This window comes from Trichechus manatus, unplaced genomic scaffold (assembly GCF_000243295.1).
Source record: "Trichechus manatus latirostris isolate Lorelei unplaced genomic scaffold, TriManLat1.0 scaffold00073, whole genome shotgun sequence".
Lineage (NCBI taxonomy): Eukaryota > Metazoa > Chordata > Mammalia > Sirenia > Trichechidae > Trichechus > Trichechus manatus.
In genome coordinates, this window is record NW_004444009.1 from 509664 (window position 1) to 536310 (window position 26647).

Here is a 26647-nt window from a genome sequence, read left to right on the forward strand (position 1 = left end):
GATTTTTGTTTTCTTTATGTTGAGGTGTAATCCATACTGAAGGCTGTAGTCTTTGATCTTCATCAGTAAGTGCTTCAAGTCTCCTTCACTTTCAGCAAGCAAGATTGTGTCATCTGCATATCGCAGGTTGTTAATGAATTTTCCTCCAGTCCTAATGCCCCGTTCTTCAAGTAGTCCAGCTTCTTGGATTATTTGCTCAGCATACAGATTGAATAAATGTGGTAAAAGGATACAACCCTGATGCGCACCTTTCCTGACTTTAAACCATGCAGTATCCCCTTGTTCTGTTTGAATGACTGCCTCATGATCTATGTATAGGTTCCTCATTAGCACAATTAAGTGTTCTGGAATTCCCATTCTTTGCAGTGTTGTCCATAATTTGTTAATATCCACACAGTTGAATGCCTTTGCATAGTCAATAAAACACAGGTAAACATCTTTCTGGTATATATTTTTGAATATCAGGAACTCATACATACACAAACGTGCACATTTCACATTGGAAGAAAAAAGAATATCTTGGGCACTGAGGTAGAGTGAGCATGGGTACAGTGGAGGGCTAGAGCCTCACAGTCTGATTCTCTCATTTTACATGCCTGTAGGCCTGTGTTTTCATGAGTTTTTTGTTACATTGGCTTGGACAGGAACCCTCTTATGTGGCCTGTGATGAAGGAATTCACTGGAGGTGAAAGCCCAGTCATTTCTCAGCGTTGAGAATAAATGAGGAAAGGGTGTTCATCCGTGTAGTGCTTCTGTGTTAAAGAATTGAACTCAAATACAATTACTATTGAACTTGTTAAAATTTCTTGATAAATAGGGATACCAGATTGACTTCTCTCATGATCTTCTGCATGCTTCATTTTCTCTTTCTCTGATTACCAGGTACTGTTTCCTCAAGGAATACAAATTAATTAGATCAGTCTTAACAAAAATTAATCAGGAGGGAAGCACTTCACAGTTGGTTGTTAGAGCTGAGCTAGGCAGGCCACTGACATCTGTGAAGGAAGACAGACTTTAAGAGAGAAGGAGCAGGACTGGTGATTAGATAGTTGGACATTAGGGGAAAACTCTCTTTGTAGAGAAGTGGAAAGTTGAGAGTGCTGTTACCAGAGTAAACCAACAGGATTTTGGGGCCTGGTTGGACCAGGGAGTAGAGTACTCTTATTGAGAGTTTCTAAAATGAATCCCAGTATAAGTTCTCATGCAGGGAGTTCTGGGAAAGATTTGACGTGGTAAACATATCACATTGTCAGGGGAATCTTAGCTTGCGGTGTCAGCATCTTAGTACTCAGGCTGGGAACTACAGGGCTACTCAAGGTTTTAAAACAGAATGCATAGAATATAATGTGTACAGCTGAGATATTTTCCAGGGTCAAAATAGAGCCTTTCTCTGATCCAAAGGACATTATGAAGCTTTGGTTTCATACCTGCCACAGACAAGTGGAATTAGAGGCAATCAACTCTTTAAGCTCGTCTACACGTAAGCTTTATGTTTTGTTGCCAAGTTGCACTTAGATGGTATCCACAGAAATGGAGTCTGTATGTTGTCTTTCCTCTTTCAGCTAAGACGTTTAGATGTCTGAATCATGTAATGTAGGTGTGGTTCTATGCTTTTTCTAATAAGAGGTACCCTTTTTAAGGTCCAAAAATTATTAGACTCCCCCTCAACAAAATGATAACTGCGTTTTTAGTATACATTACAAAAAGCTGCTATGATTTCAGCAATGCTTTTAGATCAGTTTGTCTTATTAGTTACACCAGTATCCAAATTCAGTTGAAATATAGTATATACATACTTGTAAGAGATACTGTTTATTCAGACTGAAGGTAATGCTTATACAGATTTCTTTGTAATAACCCCAGAGCCTTGCAGAGGTTCAAAACCCATGGGTTGTGAATCACTCATGTAAATTGGGTTTAAGATATGTGTCCAGAAAACTGTCTACTCATGCATGGAAATCTATAGGCTTATTTTAAATCAATTATATCGTACATTTTGAAAGCCAAAATATAAGTATTTCAAATGTCTGTTGAACTAAGTCTTGAAATAAGCAGAATAAATAAAGTTCTTTAGAAGTAGGACTTTTGACTTATGGTTGCTTTGTTTATTCTGCTTAGTTCAAGTCAGAGCTAATAGTCTAATGCTCTTGAATTTCTTGGTAAGTTTAGGCAGTAATCATGTGTCCTTTATGCAGATATTTATATGTGGACTATAATTAGGATAGCACAGTGGGTGAAACCACCGCTATAATTGGGGCGTGTCTTCTTTGTGAGACTTTCAGTGGTTATGTAATGCTGAGTGATTTCAGAAGATTCTTTGAATAGTAAAGGGAAGCAAAAGACATCTCTACCTACGTGAGCTTTAAGTTTAGTTATAAACAAAAAACTAATGTACATAAAACACGTAGCGAAAGATTGAAGGAAATGTGGTATAGTGGAGAAAGCCAGCTTTGAAGTCAGAATTCAAATGGCCCTGGGTTCAAAATCCAGACTCTTATGTAGTCCTCAGAACGATCCTTTGAAACAGAAGCTAGAATAGGCAATGTCGTGTTTTACAGTAAGTAAACAGAAATAGCATCTCAAAATTTCATTTGCCTAAGGACGCAGAACTGGTACATTGCAGAGTCAGGATTTGAATCCCTGTCTTACACTCTGTGCCTAGTTGCCCCTCCCCCCGCAACAACCATAGGACACAAAGTCCAAATTCCTTAGTTTGAGGTTCAAGACCATCCCTAATAAGGTCTTACCTACCTCTTTCAACCTTATCTCTCTCTGTTCCCATAAACCTTAGCTCCTGCATTTGGCAAGTCCTTGCCAAGGATCACAGGTAAAGGTCTTTCTTTTTTATTGTTTGCAGGTTAGCTCCAGGTAAATTATTCATGTAGTTCCTCTTGCCAGGAATATCCTACCCACTCCTCTCTGCTAACTATGACAAGAGGTCATCTGTCCAAAGAGAAGGATGAAAGGTATTGTGATTTAGGAGAAAAGAAAAGACTGCAAAGACTATTATGGGCATTTATTTAAAAAGGGAAAGAAATGATTAAAGAGGTTGACAGGTTAGGATCAGGAACTTAGTTGCAGCTAGACAGTTCTAATCTGTGGTGTACCTGATCTGTACACGTCATCTTCCTCCAGCAGTGCTGTGTGGATGTTCAAGAGATCTCAAACCCTAAGATCTCTCTTGGTTTCCTCATTTTCGTGCAAGCCAGTCAGTGGGGTCTGGCTATCTTCCTCTCCTCTTGTACCTATCTTTGCTTGTTCCCTCTCTCTTCCTTTTACAGTGTTAAATAAACATTTCTTCAAAAAAAAAAAAGATGGTGTTCTGATTTTGTTTGGCTTGCTTATTTATTTTACTATGTTGTGTGTGTGTAGGGGGGAGGAAAAGTTGTACTGGGGTACAAAAACACATATACTTATCCAATATTTGAGTGAGAACTGTATCCCAGCCACTTTTATTAAAGCTAGTCTTTTTATTTACTGGTGACTGAGGTCGAAAGAAAGGTTTGCTGTGGCAGTGAGGAGGGAAGGTCAAGTATGCTCATTTGCCCCACCTTATATTCCCCAGATTCTTGCATATTTAATATCTTTTCCCCTGTGCCTTGTTTTTTTCTTCCCTGTATGTTGTAATGTGAAAGATACAAAGCTAAAGAGAGTCACGATTTATCTTGCTGTAACTTTTTTTCTGGTTTCTTCTGGCACAAGGTTTACAAAGCTGTGGAAAGAGAAAGGAAGATTTTTGTATTACTGTCTCACGATTTAGAATAGCAACAAACTTTCTGATGTAATAAAGAGTCTGACTTGATCTGGGATATGTGTTTGATAAACCCTCTGGACTAGAGAGGGAGTGGCAAAGGAAAGAAGAAATGTATTAACGTGTGTTGTGTCTTATTGTTGAAGTTGGGGTTGTAACCTTTAGCAAATTTAATTGACCCTCATGGATGTAGGGGAGGAAGCTAACTTTTGATCTCTCTTTTCTGGAAGGTCAGACAGTCGAAGAAGTAGATGCCACTCAGAATGTTTAAGGTAGGTCCCGGGTATGGTGAGTGCTGCATGGTTGGCACAATGATAGGACAGGGATACTCACTGAAATTAGTTTCCTGAGCTGAGGGAGGCACAGAGAACCAGGAAACTCCCTCATCCTTTTCCTCACGTGTAAGCAAAACTTGATCTACATGATCTTTCTGGGCCTGAGAAAACTTGTATACTTTTTATTCTACTAAACATTACCTCTGTCTTAATTCTGCTAAGCCTTGAGTTGGGGGAGGAGGATAAAGAAAAGGAAGCTCATGTGTAGTGCATATTTTCTTGTTTATTCAAATATTTAGCTTTAATTTTTATTTTTCTTTTGTAATCTTCTGAAGCTACTTAAATTGAATACAGAAGAAAACAAATCATTGGATTTAAAAGTCCGTTCTCCTCTTCACCTGTCTGAAAAAAGTAAAAGAGTTTAAAGACTTTTTTCCCCTAGGGTAACTTGGGAGTCAAAAATTGTAAGTGGTAATAAGTTGTGTGGCTAGACTCCGTTTCTTCTCTTTAGAGTTTTTATTCTTCATGAAGAAATACAGTTTATTTTACTGATGACAGAGTAGCCTAACTATCTGAGGGAAATTAGTTTCAGTAAAAAATGAAGTCTGAAGGGTCAGACTGCTTGCTTGATATTCACCAGTTGTCTCCTGAAAACTAGCATAAGGCTTACATTGACAGGTCGTTACCAAGGATCACAGGTAAGATGTGTTACCATTTGATGGTTTGCAGTTGAAGGGCTGGAATAAGCAAGTGTTTAAGTGGCCGTTTTTCTGTAAATGGGAAGAGGCAGTCTCAGAATGGGGAGTGCAGTGAAGGAGGTGAGAGAGGTGCTTTGCATATAGTGGGTAATTACTGAGAGCACAAGGGTTTAGAGGGAGAAGGACCTGTATTGATTGCTGGGAACTTTGGCAACATTTAAACCTCTTTGTGCCTGTTGCCTGATGAGTAATGAAGGGATGCTTGCCTGGAAGGGTTGTATGAGGTTTAGAATCACTGTATGTAAAGCATCTAACCCATCAAATTCTTCAGACAAATTTATTAAGAGCCAACTATGTATCTAGTAGGAGCCCTGGTGGCACAGTGGTTAAGTGCTCAGCTGCTAACAGAAAGGTTGGAGGTTTGAACTCACTCCGTGCACCCAGGGGCTCCATCAGAGAAACGACCTGGCAGTCTTCTACCCATAAAGATTACACCCTAGAAAACCCTACGGGGCAGTTCTACTCATAACACGCAGTCACTGTAAGTTGAAATTGATTCAACAGCACCTAACAGCATCATGTACCTGATAGTTTCTTTTTGTTGGGATGAACAAGACAAAGTTAACTGCATTTATGGAGCTTACATTCTGTTGGCACTCAAACTGGTAGTTGTGATTATTTTGAGGAAAGCTTAAGTAAAATGGAACTAGGAATGCCAAGGACAGGCAAAATCTTGCTTCAGTTACTAATTATACAAAAACATAATGACAAATCATTTCAAGTTCCAATTTCTTTGTTATCCATTAGGAAAAATGCCTGATCCATATTGATAGATGGTGCTCAGAGGACTCGGCTACAAGTGTTTAATATCCTCAATCTGGCTATCAGACTTTGCTGAGGAGCTGCATTGTTGAAAATCCACCTCGAGACCAAGTCTGTCCCTTGCCTTGGTCATCTTCACATAATCACTGCCATCGAGTCTATTCTGACTCATAGCGACCCCATAGGATTTCCAAGGCTGTAAAACTCTGGCAGCAGACTGCCACATCTTTCTCTTGTGGAGCTGCTGGTGGTTTCGAACTGCTAACCTTTTAGTTAGCAGATGAGCACCTTAACCAATAGAGGCAGCTTTATTTACTTGCCTCTCCTACAGGACTTCTTCCCTAACAGCTCTGACCTCCTACCAAATGGAAAGTCTGATTCATGTGTCTTCCTCTAGACACTGTGACATCTTTCGTCCCTTTGGACCAGTTTTGCACTTGGATTGGTTGGATGTTTTCCTGAATGCACAGCCAGGGCTTGTGGAGCATTTTCCTCTTGTACTCTGGGCTTCCTTTCCATTCTCCTCCTCCTGAAGAGTAAGCAGGGTGTGAGAGGTATAGCACTTTGATTGCTTTGGGTGCTTAAGGCTCTTGGACTTACCTTGAAGGGCCACCAGGCTGGTGACCAGCATCACCCAGGCCTCTTCTTGCAGGAAGCCTGAACTGGGAACACCGTCTCTATGGCTGAACTCAGGGTGTTGTCTGTGTTTCAGTCCCATCACTGTGTAGTTTCCTGTCTCTAGTTCAAAAGATAATCAGTGGGTCAGGGAAGGGTTTCAGAAATCATCAGAACCTTCTTTTGCATCTTCTTAGAAGATCTGTTTTATGATCTCCAAGGACACCTCCCAGCCTAAGTCAATGCCCAAATAAGTATCTTTGACATTTGTAGGTGATGATGATGATGTGCATAAGCAGCAATAAATAAACACAGAATCTACTGTGTGTCAGGCACTGGGGATGCAAATAGGCTCCTGAAGGAACTGTAAAGTCTTGCCAATTGTTAGTTGCCGTGAGTTGGTTCTGACCCTTAGTGACCCCAAGTGTGCAGAGTAGAACTGCTCCATAGGGTTTTCAAAGCTGTGACCTTTTGGAAGCACATTACCAGGCCTGTCTCCTGAGGCAGTGCTGGGTGGGTTTAGACTGCCAACTTTTGGCTAGTAGTCGAGCCACCCAGGGACTCAAAGTCTTGCCAGAGAGACAACAAAAATGACTTAGTCACTTGGACTTGGGTGTCCCCAAATCTTTTTTACAAACCGTCTTCTGGAGTGAGCCAAGCAGTTTAGCATAAGTTAAAATCTTGGGCTTTGAAATAGATCGGGATTTTTATCCACCATTTACTATCTGGGTGAACTTATACAAATTATCTTTGAGCCTCAGTTGTCACAAGATAATACTACCTACCTCAACAGGCCATGAAGATGAAATAATCAATGTATTACTTAGCACAATGCCTGACATTATTAATATAATCTGTTACCTATCTGGCCTTATTTATTTTGCCTTCCAAAAGGAACCTTATTCCCACATTTGGGGAGCACTCATATGTGCTGATTCTAATACTTAAATATGTTGAGAAGATGAAGAAAGGTATTCTTTTGGGAGAACCATCACAAGTAGAAACTTAGGGCATATTAGGAGAACGTGAATACTAGATAATAAGGAGCAAGGACTGTGTCGTACCTCATTCTGGTCCCCAAGGCTTAGCACTTGTACCTGGGATGCATAATAAATATTTGTTGGATGGATGATAGAGGAACGTCAACTAGAGCAGGCTGACTGGAACAGAATATTCACACAAGTAGCAGAATGAAATTTTATAGAGCCTTCAAGTCAGGCTAAAGTAGTTTTGACTTTATCCCACAGACAGTGAGGAGCCATTAAAGCTCTTTGAATGGTGGTTTGGCCTGTATAAATTAGCATTTTAGAAAGGTCAGTCTAGTGGCAGTATGTAGTAATGGATTGGAGGCAGAGACAGTAGTTAAGAGTTGACAAACCATTTATTAGAAAACAGCTAAATGCCAGGCCATGAGGTAGGTGTGGGAGATACAAAGATAAATGAGACACAGTCGGTGATCTCAAGAGGCTCACCCATTAGGACGCTATTGGGATATTTTAAGTGTGAAGTGATGAATACCTGGAAAGCACAGTTAGAAAGAAAGGAACAAATGTGGGAAAGAACTAGTAGTACTTAATAACTGACTGGATGGAGGAAGAGAAGAAAGGAGGAACCAAAATTTTGAGCCTGGTGACTTTTAAGAATTCATGGACAGAAATAAGGGTCTCAGGAGAATAGGTTTGAGTTTGAGGAGATGGTAGGATATCCAGGTGATAGGGGCCCAGTTGTCAGTGGGAGTGTGAAATTAAAACTTAGGAAAGAGGGTAGAGCTGGAGAAATTGATTTGCAGGTCAGTTACAAGGAGGTGCTGGTTTAAATCATGAAGGTGGATGAGAACTTGGGAAAGATTGTAGAGAGTGAAAGTGAAAGGGTGAGGAGTCGTGAGGAATGAGTCTTAAGGAATGCCCATATTTGGGAGGTGGGAGGAGGAAATAGGGTTAGAGAAGGAGAGAAAAGAACAGCCAGAAAGGTAGAACTGGGAGGAGTACAGAGTCACAGAAGCCAATAGCAGTGAGAGTTCGATGAAGGAGAGAGATTAATAAAAGTGCTGAATGCTATAGATAGGTCAAGTGGGAAGATACCAGGAAGCAAGGAAGAAAATATAAATCAAACTAGACTGAAGTAGAAAATTCAAATTAAGTAATATGATGAGAACATTTGTTAAAAGGCTCTGGGTCAGGATTTTATATTTATTTTTCTTAACATTAAAAAGTAAGATGGTGCTTAAAAGTTCATAATGAGTAATTTTTAAAAAACCCCGGTTGATCGGACTCATAGTGACCCCGTAGGATTTCCAAGGCTGTAAATCTTTACGAAAGCAGGCTGCTGCATCTTTCTCCCTCAGAGCCGCTGGTGGTTTTGCACCACCAACCTTTCAGTTAGCGGTGGATCACTTTAACCACTGTGCCACCAGGTCTCCATATAAAGAATAATAGCAGTGTCTTTTCGTCCTCCTAGGCTCATTCCCTAGAAGTTCAATCACTCTCAACTCTGAGGTGTTTTGCCATATTCCTAAATAATATTCTCATGTTGTTACTTCTTGATGATGAAGTTTAGACATTATCTTTCAACTTCCTGTTATAGTAGATGAGGATATGGCTCTCTTATACCTCCACCCACTTCCTTTCTCTGTGTCCTGCCAAAATAATTCTATCACAAATTTTAGTTAAATTGGTAATGTTTACATTATTTGGATTCTGTAAATTTTATTGCAGAGTCAAGTTGTGTATACTATGATTATGCTTCCTTTTGTAAAACTTTGTACTTTTCCTGGAGATAATGATCACCTGATTTTATTTTACTTTTTTTTACTTCCAGAGTTTTCCATATCCATATCTTTAATTCCTTTCATCACATTTGTCGTGAGTTTTCAGAAAGATAATCTATCAGTTCCATTTTCTCCTCGAGATCTTCCTTCCAGACCCTTCTTTCTCTTGCTCTCTTCTGGACTAAATTTTTTTTTTTTTTGCCTTTTTTCATTCTAGAACTTCCTTCTCCCCTTACCCTTGTTAGATTCCTTGTTTCCTGGATCACTTTCTTATTTTACTAAAACACATCCCTTGGTAGTCAAATTTTTTGAGTCATCACATGTTTGTTGCCATTGAGTCGATTCTGACTCACAGTGACCCTGTGTGTGCAGAATAGAACTGCTCTATAGGGTTTTCAAGGCAGCAGATTGCTAGGCCTGTCTTCCAAGGCGCCTCTGGGTGGTTCTGAACTGCCAACCTTTCGGCTAACAGTTGAGCGCTTAGCTGTTTGCGCCACCCAGGGCCTCCTTTGCATCTCTGACAGGGCCTTTCCTCACATTTGATTGGTAGTTTGACTGGGTATAGCATTCTAGGTAGAACATAATTTTCTCTCAGAAGTTTGAAGACTCAGAGTATTGTCTTGGAATATAGAAACACGGAGAGTCTCCTTGCTGGGTACGTAAATGAGGGAGTCTTAGAGCTGGAGCTGGAGTGGCCATATTTTGGCCATGCCAGAGTAGTAATGGAGCAGAGGGAACATGCACAGAATGAAGGAGAGATGCAAAGATGAGAGCCCTTGCTGTCCCCGAGAGATTGAGACAATAACTAGCAACCTGTTGGCTTTCTGGTTTCTGATTCCAGAAACTGGAACCATGAGGGACAGCTGTACTTCTTGCTTTATTCCCCACCCCACCCCACCCCCGCCTTGAATCACTGGTAACTTGAGTAGGTTTCTGTTTCTTGCAACTAGTTTCTCCTTAAAACAACTATTTTATCTCAAATCCATCTCTCTCCCAACCTGAAGGCCAGTGTCTATATTTAAGGGGCATCTCTGGGGAGAGCTCTGAATTGGAAGTCAGGAGGCCTAAGTTTTGGACCCCTCTGCTTTTTTGGAACCCTGGTGGTCCAGTGATCAGGAGCTCTGCTGCTAACTAAAAGGTCAGCAGTTCAAATCCACCAGCCACTCCTTGGAAACCCTATGGGGCAGTTCTGCTTTGTTCTGTAGGGCCGCTGTGAGTCAGAATCGACTCGACAGCGATGGGTTTGGTTTTTTGGTTATTTGCTTTTACTGGCACTGGTTAGTGAGTAGCATTAGAAAAGTTGCTTCATCTCCCTATGACTCAGCCTACCTCAATAAAAATGGGATGGCTACCCCAGTCAGATTTTTTAAATTAAAGACAGAATGAGATTACCTTTGTGTGTGTGCTTTGAGGAAAGACAGCATCTGCCAGTGGGAGTGATGGCATAGGACTCTCCCCAAGGAGATTGCCTATCCAGGACCTGAAATATCTACCTCTGTCTCCAGCTGTCAACCCTGTTCACACTTCCACGTGGTGGCATCAGGGTTATCAGGAGCTCACCTGTGACTAAAATGGAGAAAAAATGGCCCTGAAGGTGGATATCTGGCTTCTGGCTTCTGGCACAACACTGGTAGGTCCCATTGTCCAATGGCGTGACTTGATTTATGGTGAACACCAACTGAGATGATCTCTCACTGGCATCATCTGTCCCAGGATCTGGTTTAAGTCTCAGCTGCTCCAAGCTGGTCTCAGGGGAACAGTCCTTAATCCTGTCCTTGCACAAGAACACTACAAACCCCTCAGCCTCTTTCTTATGCCACACAGTACAGATTAAATTCAGTTCCTTTCCTTTCTGGGAAATTGAGCTGGAGATACGTGTGGATCCTAGAATTAGAAGGGAAAAATTACCCATGGGAGGCAGGTAGAGTCCCTTGAATCCCACCATAGCTGCTCCCTATCACTAGAGGTCTTCAAGGAAGAACTGAAGCATGACCTGGCAGCGACCCCAGCAGACAGGAAACCCAAGTTCTAGCTCTGTCCCTGCCTGTGTTACACAAATAGGCAAGTTAACAACTCCTTTAAGCAGTAGTTTATTCATCTGGAAAATGAGAAGTAAGGGATTAAATAAACTCACAGCTTCTATTCATAGATTTGTTCATTTGTACCTTTAACAAATGTTTATTAGGCATCCATTCTGCCAAGCATATAATCTATAAGAACCTGAAGGAATCTTAGATTGATACTCAGATTTCAAGACTTCTAACACATAGCAGAGGCAGAATGTCTGATGGGGAGGGAAATAGTTGTTAGAACAAAAAAGAAAAACTATATTTTTCACCCTTTCACAACAAGTGTCGAGAAAAATAGGTTTTTTCTTCCCCACCAGAAAAAAAACGATGGAGTCCATCACATCTGATGGGCCCAGAATTCTCTGGGGTTCTGTCCTCACCAACAGGTTGGATGTCCACAGTTGCCAGCAGGATGGCCAGGACAAAACAGCCTCTGCCAAGTGCCATCAATGTCTTGCACATTGTTAGCAGCCCCAGGAACTTGAAGCAAATGTTGACTCCGCTGATGTCCTTCACCTCACTCCTGAAAGCGCAGAGGAACAGTTATGGATTAAATTGTGTCCCCTCAAAAGATATATTAAAGTCCTAATACCTGTACTTGTGAATGCGACCTTGTTTGGAAATAGGGTTTTTCTTTTGTTATCAGTTAGGTGAGGTCATACCAAAGTAGGGTGGGTCCTAATTTCTATCCCTTCCCAGTGGTGTTTTATAAAAAGGGAGTCAAACACAGAAAACAGACACCATGTGACAACAGGCAGACACACCTGTAAGCAGCAAAGAACGCCTAGTATTGCTGGCAGCCACCAGGAACTAGGAGAGAGGCATGGAAAAGTTCTTTCAAAACCCCCAGAAGGACTCAACAAGGCTGAGACCCTGATTTGGACTTCTGGCTTCCAGAACTGTGAGAAAATAAATTTCTGTTCTTTAAAGCCACCTACTTAGTGGTGTTTTGTTATGGCAGCCCCAGCAAACTAAGACAGGGACCTAATAGACAAGTCATTCCGGGGCTTTTAGACCATCTCTCTGTTCCATTGGCTAGAGTCTGATGGAGGTGGAGGAGGGTTTGGGCATGAGAGTTCACCTGGCTGGGAAGTGAGACAGGAAAGTAAATCAAGTGAAGTGTATGAGGAGAAGAGGGAAAGAGAGACCCGGAGAGACTAAAAGCTACATTTTTCCTTAAGTTGGATTGCTAAGTCAAAAAATAAGAGCATTAAATTTTTTTCCACTATGTATATCAGATTGTTCTCCAAAAAAGAATTCTTGATAATGTACATTTCCTCATGCCCTTGTCAGCACTGCATATTATCTGTCTTATATTTTTGCCAGTCTGATGAACAAAAAGTTAGATCTCACTGTTGTTTTATTTTGCATTTCTATGACTAGTGAGGTTGAGGATCTTTTCATATATTTATTGGACACAGTATTTCCTCTTCTATGAATTGCCTGTTTATGTTCTTTGCTTTTTTTTTTAATCATCTTTTAGGAACTTTTTCTATATTAGAGATTTTAACCTGCCTTTTTTTTTTAATAAATATTTTCTCTCAATTTGTTGTTTTGTCTCTTGACTTTATTTATGATGCTTTTTCCCATAAGGAAAATTTACTTAATATAATGGGACCCTGGTGTCGGAGTGGTTAAAAGCTCGGCTGCTAACCAAATGGTTGGCAGGTCGAATCCACCAGCCGCTCCTTGGAAATCCTATGAGGCAGTTCTACTCTGTCCTGTAAGGGTCGTTATGAGTTGGAATTGACTCGACGGCAATGGGTTTGGGTATATGAAATAAATACATTTTTATTTTTTAAAAGCCTCTCTAAATGTGTTTATATGTTTTGATATTTTTAAACACTTATAGTTTATAATATTTTGGGTAGGTAGTTACAGGGTTCAAAATTCAAAAAGTACAAAGGGATATACAGAGCAAAGTTTCTTTCCTACTCCCACCCTCCAGTGACATAATACCCTTCCCCAGAGTCAACCCATATTGCCAGGTTCTTGTGGATCCTTCTGGAGATGTTCTATGTATGTCAGAGATATTCTATGTATGTATAAGCAATTCCACGTTTTTCCTTAAAAAAAAAAACAAAACAAATGATAGCATACATTTTTTTCACTTACCAATATGTTCTGGAGATCATTCCATATTAGTATATGAAGAACTTTCTCTTTTTAAAAATAGCTGCACATGTTCATATTTATATGAATTTATTTACATAGATTCCTTAATAAGAAATAATGTGAACATTTAGGTTATCTCCAATCTTTTCTTTTTCAAACCATACTGCAATGAATAACTTGTACATACATCAGTTTGCACATGATAAATCTCTAGAAGTGGCATTGCTAGGTCAAAGGGTATATGCATTTGGTATTTTGAGAAATGTTGCCATACTGTCCTCCACAGAAGTTGCACCAACTTGCTTTCTCATCAGCGATGTATGAGAATTATCTGTTACCTTGTACCCGTGCCAACAATGTGATGGTAATTTGAGAGATGAAAATGGTCTCAGTGTTGTTTTAATTTACAGTTCTCTATCATGACTGAGGTTGAGCATATTTTCATATGTTTAAGAGACATTTGTTTTTCCCTTTCTATTAAATGTCTGTTCATATCCTTTGCCCATTTTGCTATTGGACTGTTGGTAGTGGTGGTGTTTTTAGATTGATTTGAAAGAGGCCTTTATATGTTCAAAGATCAGACCTTTGTGATGGGAAGTAGAAGTATTCTAGTTTGTCTTCCAACTTTCCTTATGGTGATTTTTGTTTTGCAGAAATCTTTTTATTTTCATGTCATTAAATTTATCAATGTGTTCTTTATTTTGATGGCTGTCAGGTTTTGTGACATGATATAAAGGCCTTCCCCACACCAAGACTGAAAAAAATTCTCCCATAGTTTTTTCTAATACTTTTAATTTTTCATTTAAATTTTTGGTCTGTAGGAATTTATTTTTGTGGCAGATGTGAAGAAGTATGGATCTAACTTAATTTTTTTCAAGTTATCTACCAGTCATTCTAATACTTTTAGTAGAGTAAAGCTTTTCACCACTGATTTGAAATGCTACCTTTATCTTATACACAGTGTGTGTGCATATCTATTTCTGGACATCCATTCTATTTATACATGTGCCTGACAAATATAGTAGATTTACATTTTTAATTCTTAGAAAATTATAGTTTTATATTTATTAATATTTAAAATGTCTTAATTATTTTTCATAGATTTAGAATGTTTTCACATCTAGTCTCCCTCTTTATTTATTCAGAATTTTTCTGTTTATTTTTTTATCTGGTTCTTATAATCAGCTTGTCTAATCTTTCCCCTCCCATGCCCGTCACCACTACCAAGAAAAAGTCCTATTGGTATTTTTTTAATTGGGATAAATTGAATTGAGAATTAAAATTTTTGTGACACTGAGTCTTTTTATCCAAGAACATTATATTCCTTTCCATTTTTTAAGTCTTGTGTATTGGTGTATGTGTTTCTCAGCCATGTTTAGAAGTAACCTTCATAAAGATCTTCTCCATTTCTTAAGATTATTTCTGAGTATTTAATATGTTTTGTGTATGACCTTGGTGATAGAAATGACTCCAGAGATCACATGATAGAATTTTGCAAGACCAATGATATTCATTGCAAATACCTTTTCTCAACAACATAAATGATGACTATAGACGTGGATGTCACCAGATGGAAAACACAGGAATCAAATCAACTATGTCTGTGGAAAGAGATGATGGAAAAGCCAATATCATCAGTCAGAACAAAGCCAGAGGCTGACTACAGAACAGACCATCAATTGTTTATATGCAACTTAAGTTGAAGCTAAAGGAAATTAAAACAAGTCTGCGAGAGCCAAAATACGACCTTGAGTATATCCCACCTGAATTTGAATACCATCTCAAGAATGGATTTGACACATTGAACACTAATGACTGAAGACCAGATGAGTTGTGGGATGACATCAGGATATCATGCATGAAGAAAGCAAAAGTTCATTAAAAGACAGGAAAGAAAAGACCAAAGTGGATGTCAGAAGAGACTCTGAAAGTTGCTTTTGAACATAGAGTAGCTAAAGGGAATAGAAAAAGTAATGAAGTAAAAGAGCTGAAAAGACGATTTCAAAGGACAGCTCAAGAAGACAAGGTTAAGTATTATAATGAAATGTGCAAAGACCTGGAGTTAGAAAACCAAAGGGGAAGAGCACGCTCAGCATTTCTCAAGCTGAAAGAACTGAAGAAAAAAATTCAAGCCTTGAGTTGCAATATTGAAGGATTCTATGGGCAAAATATTGAACAATGCAGGAAGCATCAAAAGAAGATGAGAGGAATGCATACAGTCACTGTACTGAAAAGAATTGGTCGACGTTTAACTATTTCAGGAGGTAGCATATGATCAAGAACTGATAGTATTGAAGGAAGAAGTCCAAGCTGCATTGAAGGCATTGTCGAAAAACAAGGCTCCAGGAATTGGCAGAATACCAGTTGAGATATTTCAACAAAACGGATGCAGTACTGGAAGTGCTCACCCATCTATGCCAAGAAATTTGGAAGACAGCTACCTGGCCAATTGACTGGAAGAGATCCAATTTGTGCCCATTCCAAAGAAAGGTGGTCCAATAGAATGTGGAAATTATTGAACAATATCATTAATATCACATGCAAGTAAAATTTTGCTGAAGATCATTCAAAAATAATGGCAGCAGTACATTGACAGGGAACTGCCAGAAATTCAAGCCAGATTCAGAAGAGGATGCAGAACAAGGGATATCATTGCTAATGTTAGATGAATCTTGGCTGAAAGCAGAGAATACCAGAAAGATGTTTACTTGTGTTTTATTGACTACGCAAAGGCATATGATTGTGTGAATCATAACAGATACGGATAACATTGTGAAGAATGGGTATTCAGAACACTTAATTGTTCTCATGTAGAACTTGTACATAGACCAAGAAACATAGTTAAAATAAAGGGATACTGTGGTTTAAAATCAAGAAAGGTGTACATCAGGGCTATATCCTTTGAACATATTTATTCAATCTGTATGCTGAGCAGATAATAATCCAAGAAGATGGACTATATGAAGAACTCAGCATCAGGATTGAAGGAAGGCTCATTAACAGCCTGCATTATGCAGATGACACAACCTTGCTTGCTGAAAGGGAAGAGGACTTAAAACACTTACTGATAAAGATCAAAGACTACAGCCTTCAATATGGATTACACCTCAAACAAAAATCCTCACAACTGGACCAATAAGCGCCATCGTGATAAATGGAAAAAATATTGAACTTGTCAAGGATTTCAATTTTCCTTGGATCCATGGTCAGCACCCAGGGAAATCAAACAACATATTGCATTGGACAGATCTGCTGCAAAAGATCTCTTTAAAGTGTTGAAAAGCAAAGATGTTACTTTGAGGACTAAGGTGCACCTGACCCAAGCCATGGTATTTTTAATCACCTCCTATTCATGTGAAAGCTGGACAATGAATAGAGAAGACAGAAGAATTGATGCCTTTGAGTTATGGTGTTGGCAAAGAATCTTGAATATACCATGGACTGCCAGAAGAACAAGTCTGTCTTGGAAGAAGTACAGCCAGAGTGCTCCTTGGAAGCGAGGATGGCGAGACTTCGTCCTACATACTTTGGACATGTTATCAGGAGGGACCAGTCCCTGAAGAAGGACATCATACTTGGTAAACTAGAGGGTCAGTGAAAAACATAGCAATGATTGTGAGGATTGCACAGGACTGGGCAGTTTGGTTCTGTTGTACATAAGGTTCGTATGAATTGGAAACAACTCTACTGCACCTAACAATGGCAATATTTTTTGTCATTATTTGAAAATGTCGTCTTTTCGCCATTGTCTCTCTTAACTGTTGTATCTTTATACCATTCATCTGTCTTTTATGTCACTCATTGTATCTTTTAACTCTTCATTATTGTTCATATATGAAAGGCTATTGATAACTATACATTCATTTCATACCCAGCTACCTTCCCTTCCTCAATTCTGTCATTGTTTATAATAATTTTTCGGTTGATTCTCTTGGATTTCCTAGTCATGTAATCATATTTGTAAATAATAATAATTACTTCCTTTTCTAATTTTAGGACTCTGATTTCTTTCTCCTGTCTAATAGTGTTAGCTAATACCTCCAAAAAATGTTAAATAATAGTGGTAATAATGAATCCTTGTCTTTTTTCCTGAGTTTAATGGGGAATGCTTCCACTGTTTCCATTATAATGTTAGCTTTGGAGATGAGATGTATTTTATTATGTTAGGGAATATACATTTATTTCTATTTTTATTTAGAGTTTTAAACATATCAAGAATAAATATTCAATGTTTTGTATTCTCTTTAACATGAACTAAAATTTTATGATTTTTTTCCTTATAGATAAATCACTATGATGATCTATGATAATAGATTTTTAAAAAATGATGAATCCTTGCAATCCTAAAAATAAAACAAACCCATTTGGTCATAGTATATTATTTTAATGTGTTGCTGGATTCTGTTTCACAATATTAGTACATTTGCTTCAATATTCTCAAATAAGACATTTCTTTCTTATTTTTAGTGCGACTTTTTTTGGGTTTTTGAATCAATGCTATGCTTCACAAAAAGAATTTGGAAATTTTTCTTCTTTTTAAAGCTCTGGAACAATTTCAACAACGTTGGAGTAATCTGTTTTTTTTAAGGTTAGTAGAATTCTCTAGTGATACTGTCTGTGTCTAATGCTTGTGGAAGGTAATTTGTTAGTTGCCGTCGAGTCAGCTCTGACTCATAGTGACCTTAGGTATACAGAGTGAAACATTGCCTGGTCCTACGCCATCCTCAAAATCATTGGTATGTTTGAACGCATTGTTGCAGCCACTGTGTCAGTCCATCTGATGGAGGGTTTCCGTTGTTTTCACTGATCTTCCACTTTACAAACATGATGTCCTTTTCTAGGGATTGGGGAGGGTAAGTTGGCCTTTAATAATTTTTCTGCATTTTTTGCTTGGTAACTAATCAACTAAGTATTCTCTCTTTACTGGAACCAGTTTTGGTAATTGTATTTTCTTAGAAAATTATCTGCTTTATCCATAATTTATATGCATAGAGTTGAACAAAGTAATCTTTTGATTCTTTAAGTTTCCTTTTTATTTTGTGTATTTGTGCTTTCTCCCCCTTTTTTTCTTGATTAGGTTAGTAAATTATTTGTCTATTTTATTGTTTGTTTTTCTTAAGCAGCTCTTGGTTTACTTATCAGTTGTACCATTTTCTGTTTTCTGATTGATTTCCACATTTAACTTTATTAATTATCTCCTTCTACTTTCCTTAGATTTATTTGTTTTTCTCCTTTTCTAACTTCCTGAGTTAGAGACTCAATTTATTTATTTCCATTCTTTTTTGCTAGCTAATATAAAATGCAGTGGATTTTCCTCTTAGTATTTATTGCTTTAACTGATCCTTGTAAATTCTAAATGTAGTGTTTTTCATTTACTGTTATTTGCTAAATATTCTGTAATTTCCTTTTTTCCCCCTTTGAACCAAGATAGTGTTTTATAATTTTAAGGTTGTAGTCTCTTTTTATTTTGATTTTTGTTTTAAATTTCTAGTTTCATTGCATTGTGGTCAGAGAATTTTATTATATCTATTTACAGACCACACAGAGAAAGGAGTACAAGATGCATAGCAAATTGTTTATATTGTTTACCAGAGGGGTGTATTATGGGGGGGAGGTAGGTAAGTATTAGTTTTTCTTTATATATTTTAAATCGTTTGATTTACTATGATGAGCCTGTAATACTTTTATAATTAAAAAAATTTAATATAGAATATATGTGTATGAATATATGTGTGTGAATATATATGAATATATATGTGTATAAAAACACACACACACACCTGGAATGATAGATCACCATGTAATTTTTGCTGTATGACTTAGAGTTCAAAGAATAGAATAATATTGTTATTAACAAGTAAAAATTTCATTCTCATCTACTTATTTATGTGAGCATTATCTCTCAACACTAACATCTATAAGAAAAGTAAAAATATAATTGATATAGAACCTTTTCTCATTTCAGCCAGAAGTAATATTCATCCACAGATAAATCAACCAAGTTTTCTCAAAAAGCCAATTCATCACATTAAGATTGTATAAAATGTTGAAGTATTATGTTTACCAAAATTTATTGGTTTGTTCAGTCATTAATAAGAGGAAGCTTAAAAAAATTACATTTATAATCACAGGAAATTTAAAACATCTAATTTGAATTTACTTATATATTTTTATTGCAGAAATGTATGATGGGATTGTCAAATACACCTTCAAGCATTAAATATATACATTAGGATAAAATTCCATGTGAGAGGTGGAATGGAAGTACTCATTCAGAAGGAAAAGGAAACAATAATTCTAACTTAAATATATCAACAATCATATAAATATAAATAGGCTAACCAGTTAAAAGACAGACTGTCATATTTAATTTAATGAAAATCCAGCAACATACTGTATACTAGAGAAATACCTAAACCATAAAGACATGGAAAGATGGAAAATAAAAGGCTGGAAAATATTGTGAGTTAAACACTAAGCAAAAGAAAGCAATCATACCTATATTAACATTAGGCAAAAAAAAAACTTTTCAGAAATAGAAAGGATCACTTAATGGTAATAAAAGATTTAATTCACTAGGACTAAATACAATAATTATAATCTTGTATGCACTTAATAGCCTGAAACTATATAAAGCGTAATTTGGAAGAACTACAGGAACATCCACAATAATAGCCAGATTTCAACATCTTTTTCTCAATTATTGGTAAGTCAAGCAGACAAAAAAATAAAAGATATAGAAAATTTAAATAACAATAAGTTAATCTAATAGACATATGGAGATCTCTCCACCTAACTATTAGAGAATACATATTCATTTCAAATGCACATGGAACATTACAAAATTAATCATGTACTAGTCAATAAAGCAAGCCTCAAAAAATTTCAGAGTCAGTATCATAATGCAATTGACGTGGACGTTAAAAACATAAAAAGTTTTATTTTTTGAAAAATCCCTATTCATTTGGAAATAACCTTTTTTGTCATAGAAAAAACCATAATTGGAATTAAAAATTAGTTAGAAATAAATAATAATGAAAATATATTAACACTTGTGAGATTCATAAAAAGTAGAGTTAGAAGGAACTGTATTGCCTTAAATGTTTATATTAGAAATGAAAAAAGTCAGAAACTTAATAAGCTAAGTGTCCATCTTAAGAAGATAATAAAAGAATAATAACATAAACCCAAAGAAAGGAGCTAATAAAGATAAGAACAGCTATCTGTAAACCCCAGTAAACCCCAGCAAACCCCAGCCATTGAATATGATCTGGAGAATGGAGAACAGTTGAGATGTCTTCCTGTTGTTCTCTGTCTCACAAACTCTTAAGCATCCTTTTAATTTCATTCAGTTCATGGCCCTTTAGGGGGAAAAAACCCATAATAAAATATCTAGTTGACAAAAGGCAAAAGGAAGAACATGAAAATTAGGAAAAACAAAGGGAAATAATGGGACTAAAAATTATGAAGTATGAGTCAGAATCAACTCGATGGCAGTGGGGTTTTAAAAAAAATTTTTTTTATATAAAGTATATATTTTTATTACTCTATGCTAAAACGTTAAAAAATCTGGTTTAAATAAACGATTTTCTGTGGAAGTACAAATGACCAAAACTGACTCAGAGAGAGAACCAAAAATGGTCTAATAAGCATGGACTAAATTAAGAAAATTGTACTGTCTTACCAGATAGCACTAGTTCAGGTATCTTCTGATCAAAATCAACATTCATTCCCAATAAAGTCCTACACAAAATTGTAATGGATAAATACTCTTCAATAAAATAGAAAACTATCTCAAATAAAATTCCAGCATCATATTTAATGGTGAAATAGAGGAAATTTCTATTAAATTGAAAGCAAGACGAAGATGTTTACTATTATCTCTTTTACATTGTTCTGGAAGTGTTAGTCCTTCAATTAGGCAAGAAAATGAAGTAAGGGGTATAAATATTGGAAATATTTAGAAAAAATTATCATTATATATACATGAGTATGCTAGGATATATGTACAACATTTTTCACTTCACTATAGTATATAATACCAAAAAACTAGAGACAGGCGAAGACTCTGGCAAGAGAATGATTGAATAAGTTATGGCATAGCCATAATATGGAATATTATTATAATTAAAAGTGGCATAAAATAATAAATTAACATGTAATAAAATTCAGCAAAGTGTTCACTTATAAACATATAATTATTAACTTTCCTAGATAAAATTAATAGTCAAAAAATATGATAGATGAAAAAATCCCATTCATAAGAGCAACAAAATGCCCAGAAAAATGTAACCAGGTTTCTATTAGAATCTTAGGATAAAAACAATAAAGTACTCTTAAGGAACATGAAAGAAAATCTTAATAGAGACAATTGTTTATTTTCCCTATATTTATCTATAAATTTGTCACAATCCTGATAAGAAATCCCAGCAGCAGCCGGAGATATGGCCCCCAGTGATACGGCTTCCCTAGCCTCCACCTCAAGCTACCTCTCCTGTGTGGCACACCTTCATGCTGCATCATGTCTCCACCAGACGGTCCTGCTGACTCTTGAAACAAACACTGAAGGTCTAGAGACATGCTTTGCATCTAGCTAAAAAGCATCATTTGATTTGAAGAGGAAAATAAAGGATGCAATCATTCATTCAGTCCAGTTGTTGATGTTAGTGACTCAGTGGCAACCTCATGTGTTACAGAGTAGAACTGCTCCATAGGGTTTTCTTGGCTGAATCACCAACCTTTAGGTTAGCAGCCGATTGCAAACCACTTGTGCCACCCAGGCTTCCTATTCACTCCAGAATTGTGGTTAAAAGCATAGATTCTGGACCCAGACTGTGTGTGTTCAAATCTTGGTTCTAAAACTTGCTAATTGTGTGACAGGCAAATTTCATAGGCTTCTGGGCCAGGCACTATGCTCAGCCCTTAATAAATGGGCGCATTTGACAAACTCTGAGCGACTATGATGTGTTAGGCACGATAGGACACAGAGGATGACTAAAACAGCAGACGCTAACCATCTTAGTGGTTAAATGCAGTGTCTAAACCTGTTGCCGTCAAGTCTATTCCCATCCATAGTGACCGTACAGAACTGCCCCATAGGGTTTCCAAGGCTGTAATAATCTTTACTGAAGCAGATCGTCAGTTCTTTCTCCCTCTGAGACGCTGGTGGGTTCAAACTGCTGACTTCTCAGTTAGCAGCCAACCCTTAACAACTGCTGTCTGCTGCACCACCCCTGCTCCTTTTAAATGCAGTCTCTAGTTCCCATGAAACACAGACCTATTACTATTTTTTAAATGTATCATTCATACTAAGCATATGAAGGCTTGGAGGGGCATTGTGACTTGCTTAAGACCACAGCTTGTAAGTGGGGGATCTAGGATTCTAACCCAAGCTATATTGGTCTAACATTTGGAGTTCTCTTTGTCCCTCTCAGCTGTGAGTTTGTCATGCCTTCTATCCATGCACAAGCAGCTGCAACACAAGGACTGTGATAAGAACAATAATAAGGTCATCAGGTATATCAAGGAATAGGTAAAGAGAAATTCTGAATGAGGGATTTGGAGCAGGCTGCAAGCTAGCAGTGGAGTTAGGCCGACTTTGGAGAGCTAGTGCCTGACAGATTTAGTGGGTGAAGTAACGCGGGGAGTGGGCAGGGGAGATTTGGCTTCCAGTCCTGGCTTTGCCATTAGCTAGCTTTGAGATGTTGAGAAAGGTCAGATCCCTTCTCTTGGCGTGTTTCCTGAGGGACTAGTGCAGCAGGATGGAAGGGGGGCGGGGTAGGGACAGTTTCCAAGAAGACAGCGGCAGACAGGCTCAGAGGCGCTCTTGCAGCCCGTCACTCCGAGAAGTGGCCTGGCTTCGCGGTGCCTAGGGCTGAGTTGGAGCAGAGCGTGTAAGTCTGTTGTGGGCCGTTCAGCAGGGGTAGAGGGGAGAGGGGGATCGGGGGCTATTGGGTGAGATGCTCTTGGAAGGGTGACTTTGGTGTCCCTGCGGAGAGAGCACCCTGGTGTGAGCGCAGGCGGGGCTGGGCGGAGTAGCCCCGCTGCTTCTGTACTCTGACCGCTAGAGGGTGTTGCCTTCCAGCTGAAGCCCTCCGCCCGCTCCCCGCAGTTCCTCAATCCAGCCTTAGGCCGTTGAGCCTCCTAGGAGTGGGGGGTAGCGAGCGGGGATGGGGGGGAGTCGGGGAAAATCTAAATTCAGTGGAGGTGAAGGGGGAGCGAGATTGGGTCTGGTGGGTCCCGGGAACGCAGCCTGTACCACAGCAGCAACTGGCCCTCAATAACTGGGGGAGGGTATTTTGTTAACTTTCTAGGCGCATCATGTGCCTGGGGCAGGTCTCCCCTCCCAGTAAACGTGGCGAGCCCCGAAGCGGGCATTAGGTGGGATGAGGGTGCAGATTGGCTGGCAGTCTTCCTTGAAGTGCGCTGGCTGCCTAGGCCTAGGGACTCTCAGGGCGGGGAGGCAGTTTGGCAGCAGATCTCAGTAGACCAGTGAGCGCCCCCCCTCTAAGGAGGAGGTGGCGTGGTGAGGTGGTCCTGGAGTCTTGTGGACTCCTGGGTTTAAATTAAAATCCAAGCTTCGACAATTACTACTGTGCGTGATGTGGGCCCATTACTTTACCTTGCTCATCCTCACCTTTCTTCTGTTTAAAATTCCCTCATGGACTGTTGTGGGGGTTAAAGCTTTGCCCAGGGTTTTGTGAGGAGTATGGGACTATCACTGGTGAGGACAAAATTGTAAGAAGAAGTCTCCATTCTCTCTGCCACCAAAGCCCGTATCTAACCTCTCAGAGGAGCTGGAAGATTAGCTCTCAGCTCTTCCCATACCTCTCTGTACACCTATCTCCCACAAAACTGAAAAAGATGCCCCAGGCCCTGAGGTAGGATCCCATTTGTAACTGTGAAGGTGGCTATTTCCTTTCATATTCCATAACCTGAACTTCCCTAAAATAGAACCAGACTTGTAGGTAAACAGAAGTTAGGCCAGGAGCCACTTGGAATACTTGTCTGCTGTTCCCAGGCTCCCCAGTGGGACCCCTCTCAACCCACTGTAGCAGGGCTTCTTAACCTTTCATGGGTCATGGACCCCCTTTTGTCATGTGGTGAAGCATATGGATCCCCTTCTCAGAATAATATTTAAAAATTAATAAAATAAAATACATAGGATAACAAAGAAAAATTACATTAAAACAGTTGTCAAGGTATTAGAAGAATGTGTGATAGAGTAATACATACGCTTCTTTAGCATCCAGCCTAAGAGCTATTGTAATTTTGTAGTAGTGATAAGCATAAATGACATTTTGAGAAATCTGTAATAACTGTAATGTGATTTGAAAATATTTGTGATTTTAGTTAATGGCAAATTCTATTGTGGTTTGTGGCCTATATTCACAATTGAAACAAATGCTAAATTTCAATCAGAGATTGATGAAAATTAAAGATGTAATTTTTCTCCCAGATTAATGAATCCAATGAATGAATCTATTCATGGACCTCGTGGAGGCCCATGCATCCCCAGTTAAGAACCCCTGAAGATCAGGCTCCTTTTGCAACTGGGGAGATTGAGGCATCCAAAAGTCTCCTGATTCCTAAGCCAAAAGTCTCCAACTAAAAGTGCACAACAACTTTGGAACTTGGAAAAATTATCTCTAAACCATTAATTTTACCCTGGAATTCCCAGGTTTACTCTACCATAAACGTGCCAGTGGCCAGAAGTCTCTGTTTTTTGCGTCACCATTGGAGCACATCCTCAGAGACCTGAAGTTCCCTCAGAGATGCCTCACAGCTCCTAGCCAGGCCAGGCCAAGAAGGCTGCAGCTGTGGATGTGATCCAGACCTTGGTAACTTTCCCCCAAGAACTCTCTGTCTCCTTTTTATTTATAAAAAACCCTTACCCATTGTCATTCATGCCCCATGAGACGGAACAAAAGAAAATATCCTGGAGGATTTCGAGTAGCATAAGAGATTGCAGGAGCCCTGATGGCACAGTGCTTAAGCGTTTGGCTGCTAACCAAAAGGTCGGCAGTTTGAATCCATCAGCTGCTCCTTGGAAACCCTGCAGGGCAGTTCTACTCTGTCCTACAAGGTTGCTATGAGTCAGAATCAACTCGATGGCAATGGGTGTTTTTTGATTTAAGGGATTGCAGTTCGGTCAGGAGAAGACACTTCAGGGAGTTCACCTGGATCTCCCTCCCAGGGACACCATGAAAACCAAAACCCATTGCCATCAAGTGGATTCCAACTCGTAGCAACCCATGGACACAGTGTGGCTCTCTCCCATTTGACGAAAGTGAGGATAGGCCCAGTGTCCCTGAATGCTGCTGGAGAAGAGTGAGCATGCCAGCCCAGCCGGCACAAGTAGTACTCCTGCCCCCTCCCACCCCAGGCTCCTGAGGGCAATGGACATTTCTCTTCAAGAAACAGGTTTCTCAGGAACCTCACTGGAAGCCTGTTCTTGCCTGGCAGTCCTGTCAATGGTCTCATTCCTCCTCCTGGACCCCAGGTCCCCAGCCCTCAGCAGGCCTCTTTACCTCAGCACAGAAGTTCTTCTTTTCTGCTCTCAGGCTGGGGGCTCTGATACAAGCTCTTTGAATGAGTTCTCAGCCCTCAGATTGTTATTTGGTCTTGTTAAAACCTCATCTCCCCACTTCCGTCATTGCTCATACCTTCACTACTAATATAGATGGTCTTTCAAAACCACAGAATGGGTTTTTAGCAGTCAGGGGTCTTCCTGGTTCCACCACTCCCACTCTCTCCTCCACCCCCACTGTGGATTTTTTTCTCCTCTCTCCTCCACATCCTCCTCCATTGCTTTCTCTTTTTCCTCTTCCCTTTTTGTGTGAGAAATAGACTAAGCTGCTGAGAGGGCCGAGGACAACCACCCCTTGAAATTGTTCACTCTGAGGGGACAAAAGTTTTCCCTTGATAATTGATAATAAAGCTAACACTGATAACAGAAATGATCCTGGAAGATACTGTGCCCTCAACTCTAAAGAAAATGTGCCAGGTCCTTCCGTGAGAGCAGGTTTTGTTGAGGAGCAGGGCAGAGAGCAGAGCTGTTCAAGGTTGAAAAGGGAAGAGGGGCAGGGGGCTGTCAAGGGAGGCTGGGAGAGCAAGGGAGGAGTGGAGGCCGCCAAAGTGGGCCTTGGCATGGGGTGAGAGGGTGGATGACTGACCTTATTTTCCCACCCAGGACCCCCTCACTCATCTCCATTATGTTCTCCTGTCCCTTCTTGGTCATTGATGGTTGGGAAGATTGCAATGGTTATTCCTAAATTTCAGGGTTTTCTACTTTGGTGGAAAGAGAATTAGAAGCTTTGGGTTCTAAGCTCTGCAAGACTGGGCCGGGCCCTGTGCCGAAGGGACCCAGCACAACATGAAGCCCCATGGTTTTGGAGCAAACACCCGTTATCCTTGCCATCCAGAGCCAGGCTACCCAGGAGCCCAATAGGGGTGTCATAAGAAGTGGAGTTGGGGGGGAAATTTTCAAGACTAGAGTCACCCATGTTGGGGAAGGAGTTATCTCACCTCATCTG

General features: G+C 39.2%; 2 protein-coding genes across 2 annotated transcripts in view; one reads left to right on the forward strand and one right to left on the reverse strand.

Annotated features, from left to right (window-relative positions):
* Positions 1–344: 344 nt before the first annotated feature.
* Positions 345–25684, reverse strand: CD160 (CD160 molecule). The gene is made up of 5 exons (XM_023734843.1): positions 25643–25684; positions 11378–11520; positions 10489–10812; positions 6147–6284; positions 345–3712 (listed from the first exon to the last, which is right to left on the reverse strand). Exons 2-5 carry the CDS (start codon positions 11457–11459, stop codon positions 3705–3707), a joined length of 552 nt encoding a protein of 183 aa, XP_023590611.1. The 5' UTR covers positions 11460–11520; positions 25643–25684; the 3' UTR covers positions 345–3704.
* Positions 24155–26647, forward strand: part of PDZK1 (PDZ domain containing 1) — a 70285-nt gene continuing 67792 nt past the window's right edge. The window contains exon 1 of the mRNA XM_023734842.1: positions 24155–24952. The gene's annotated coding sequence lies outside the window, so the exon portion shown is untranslated. The remainder of the gene's footprint in view (positions 24953–26647) is intronic.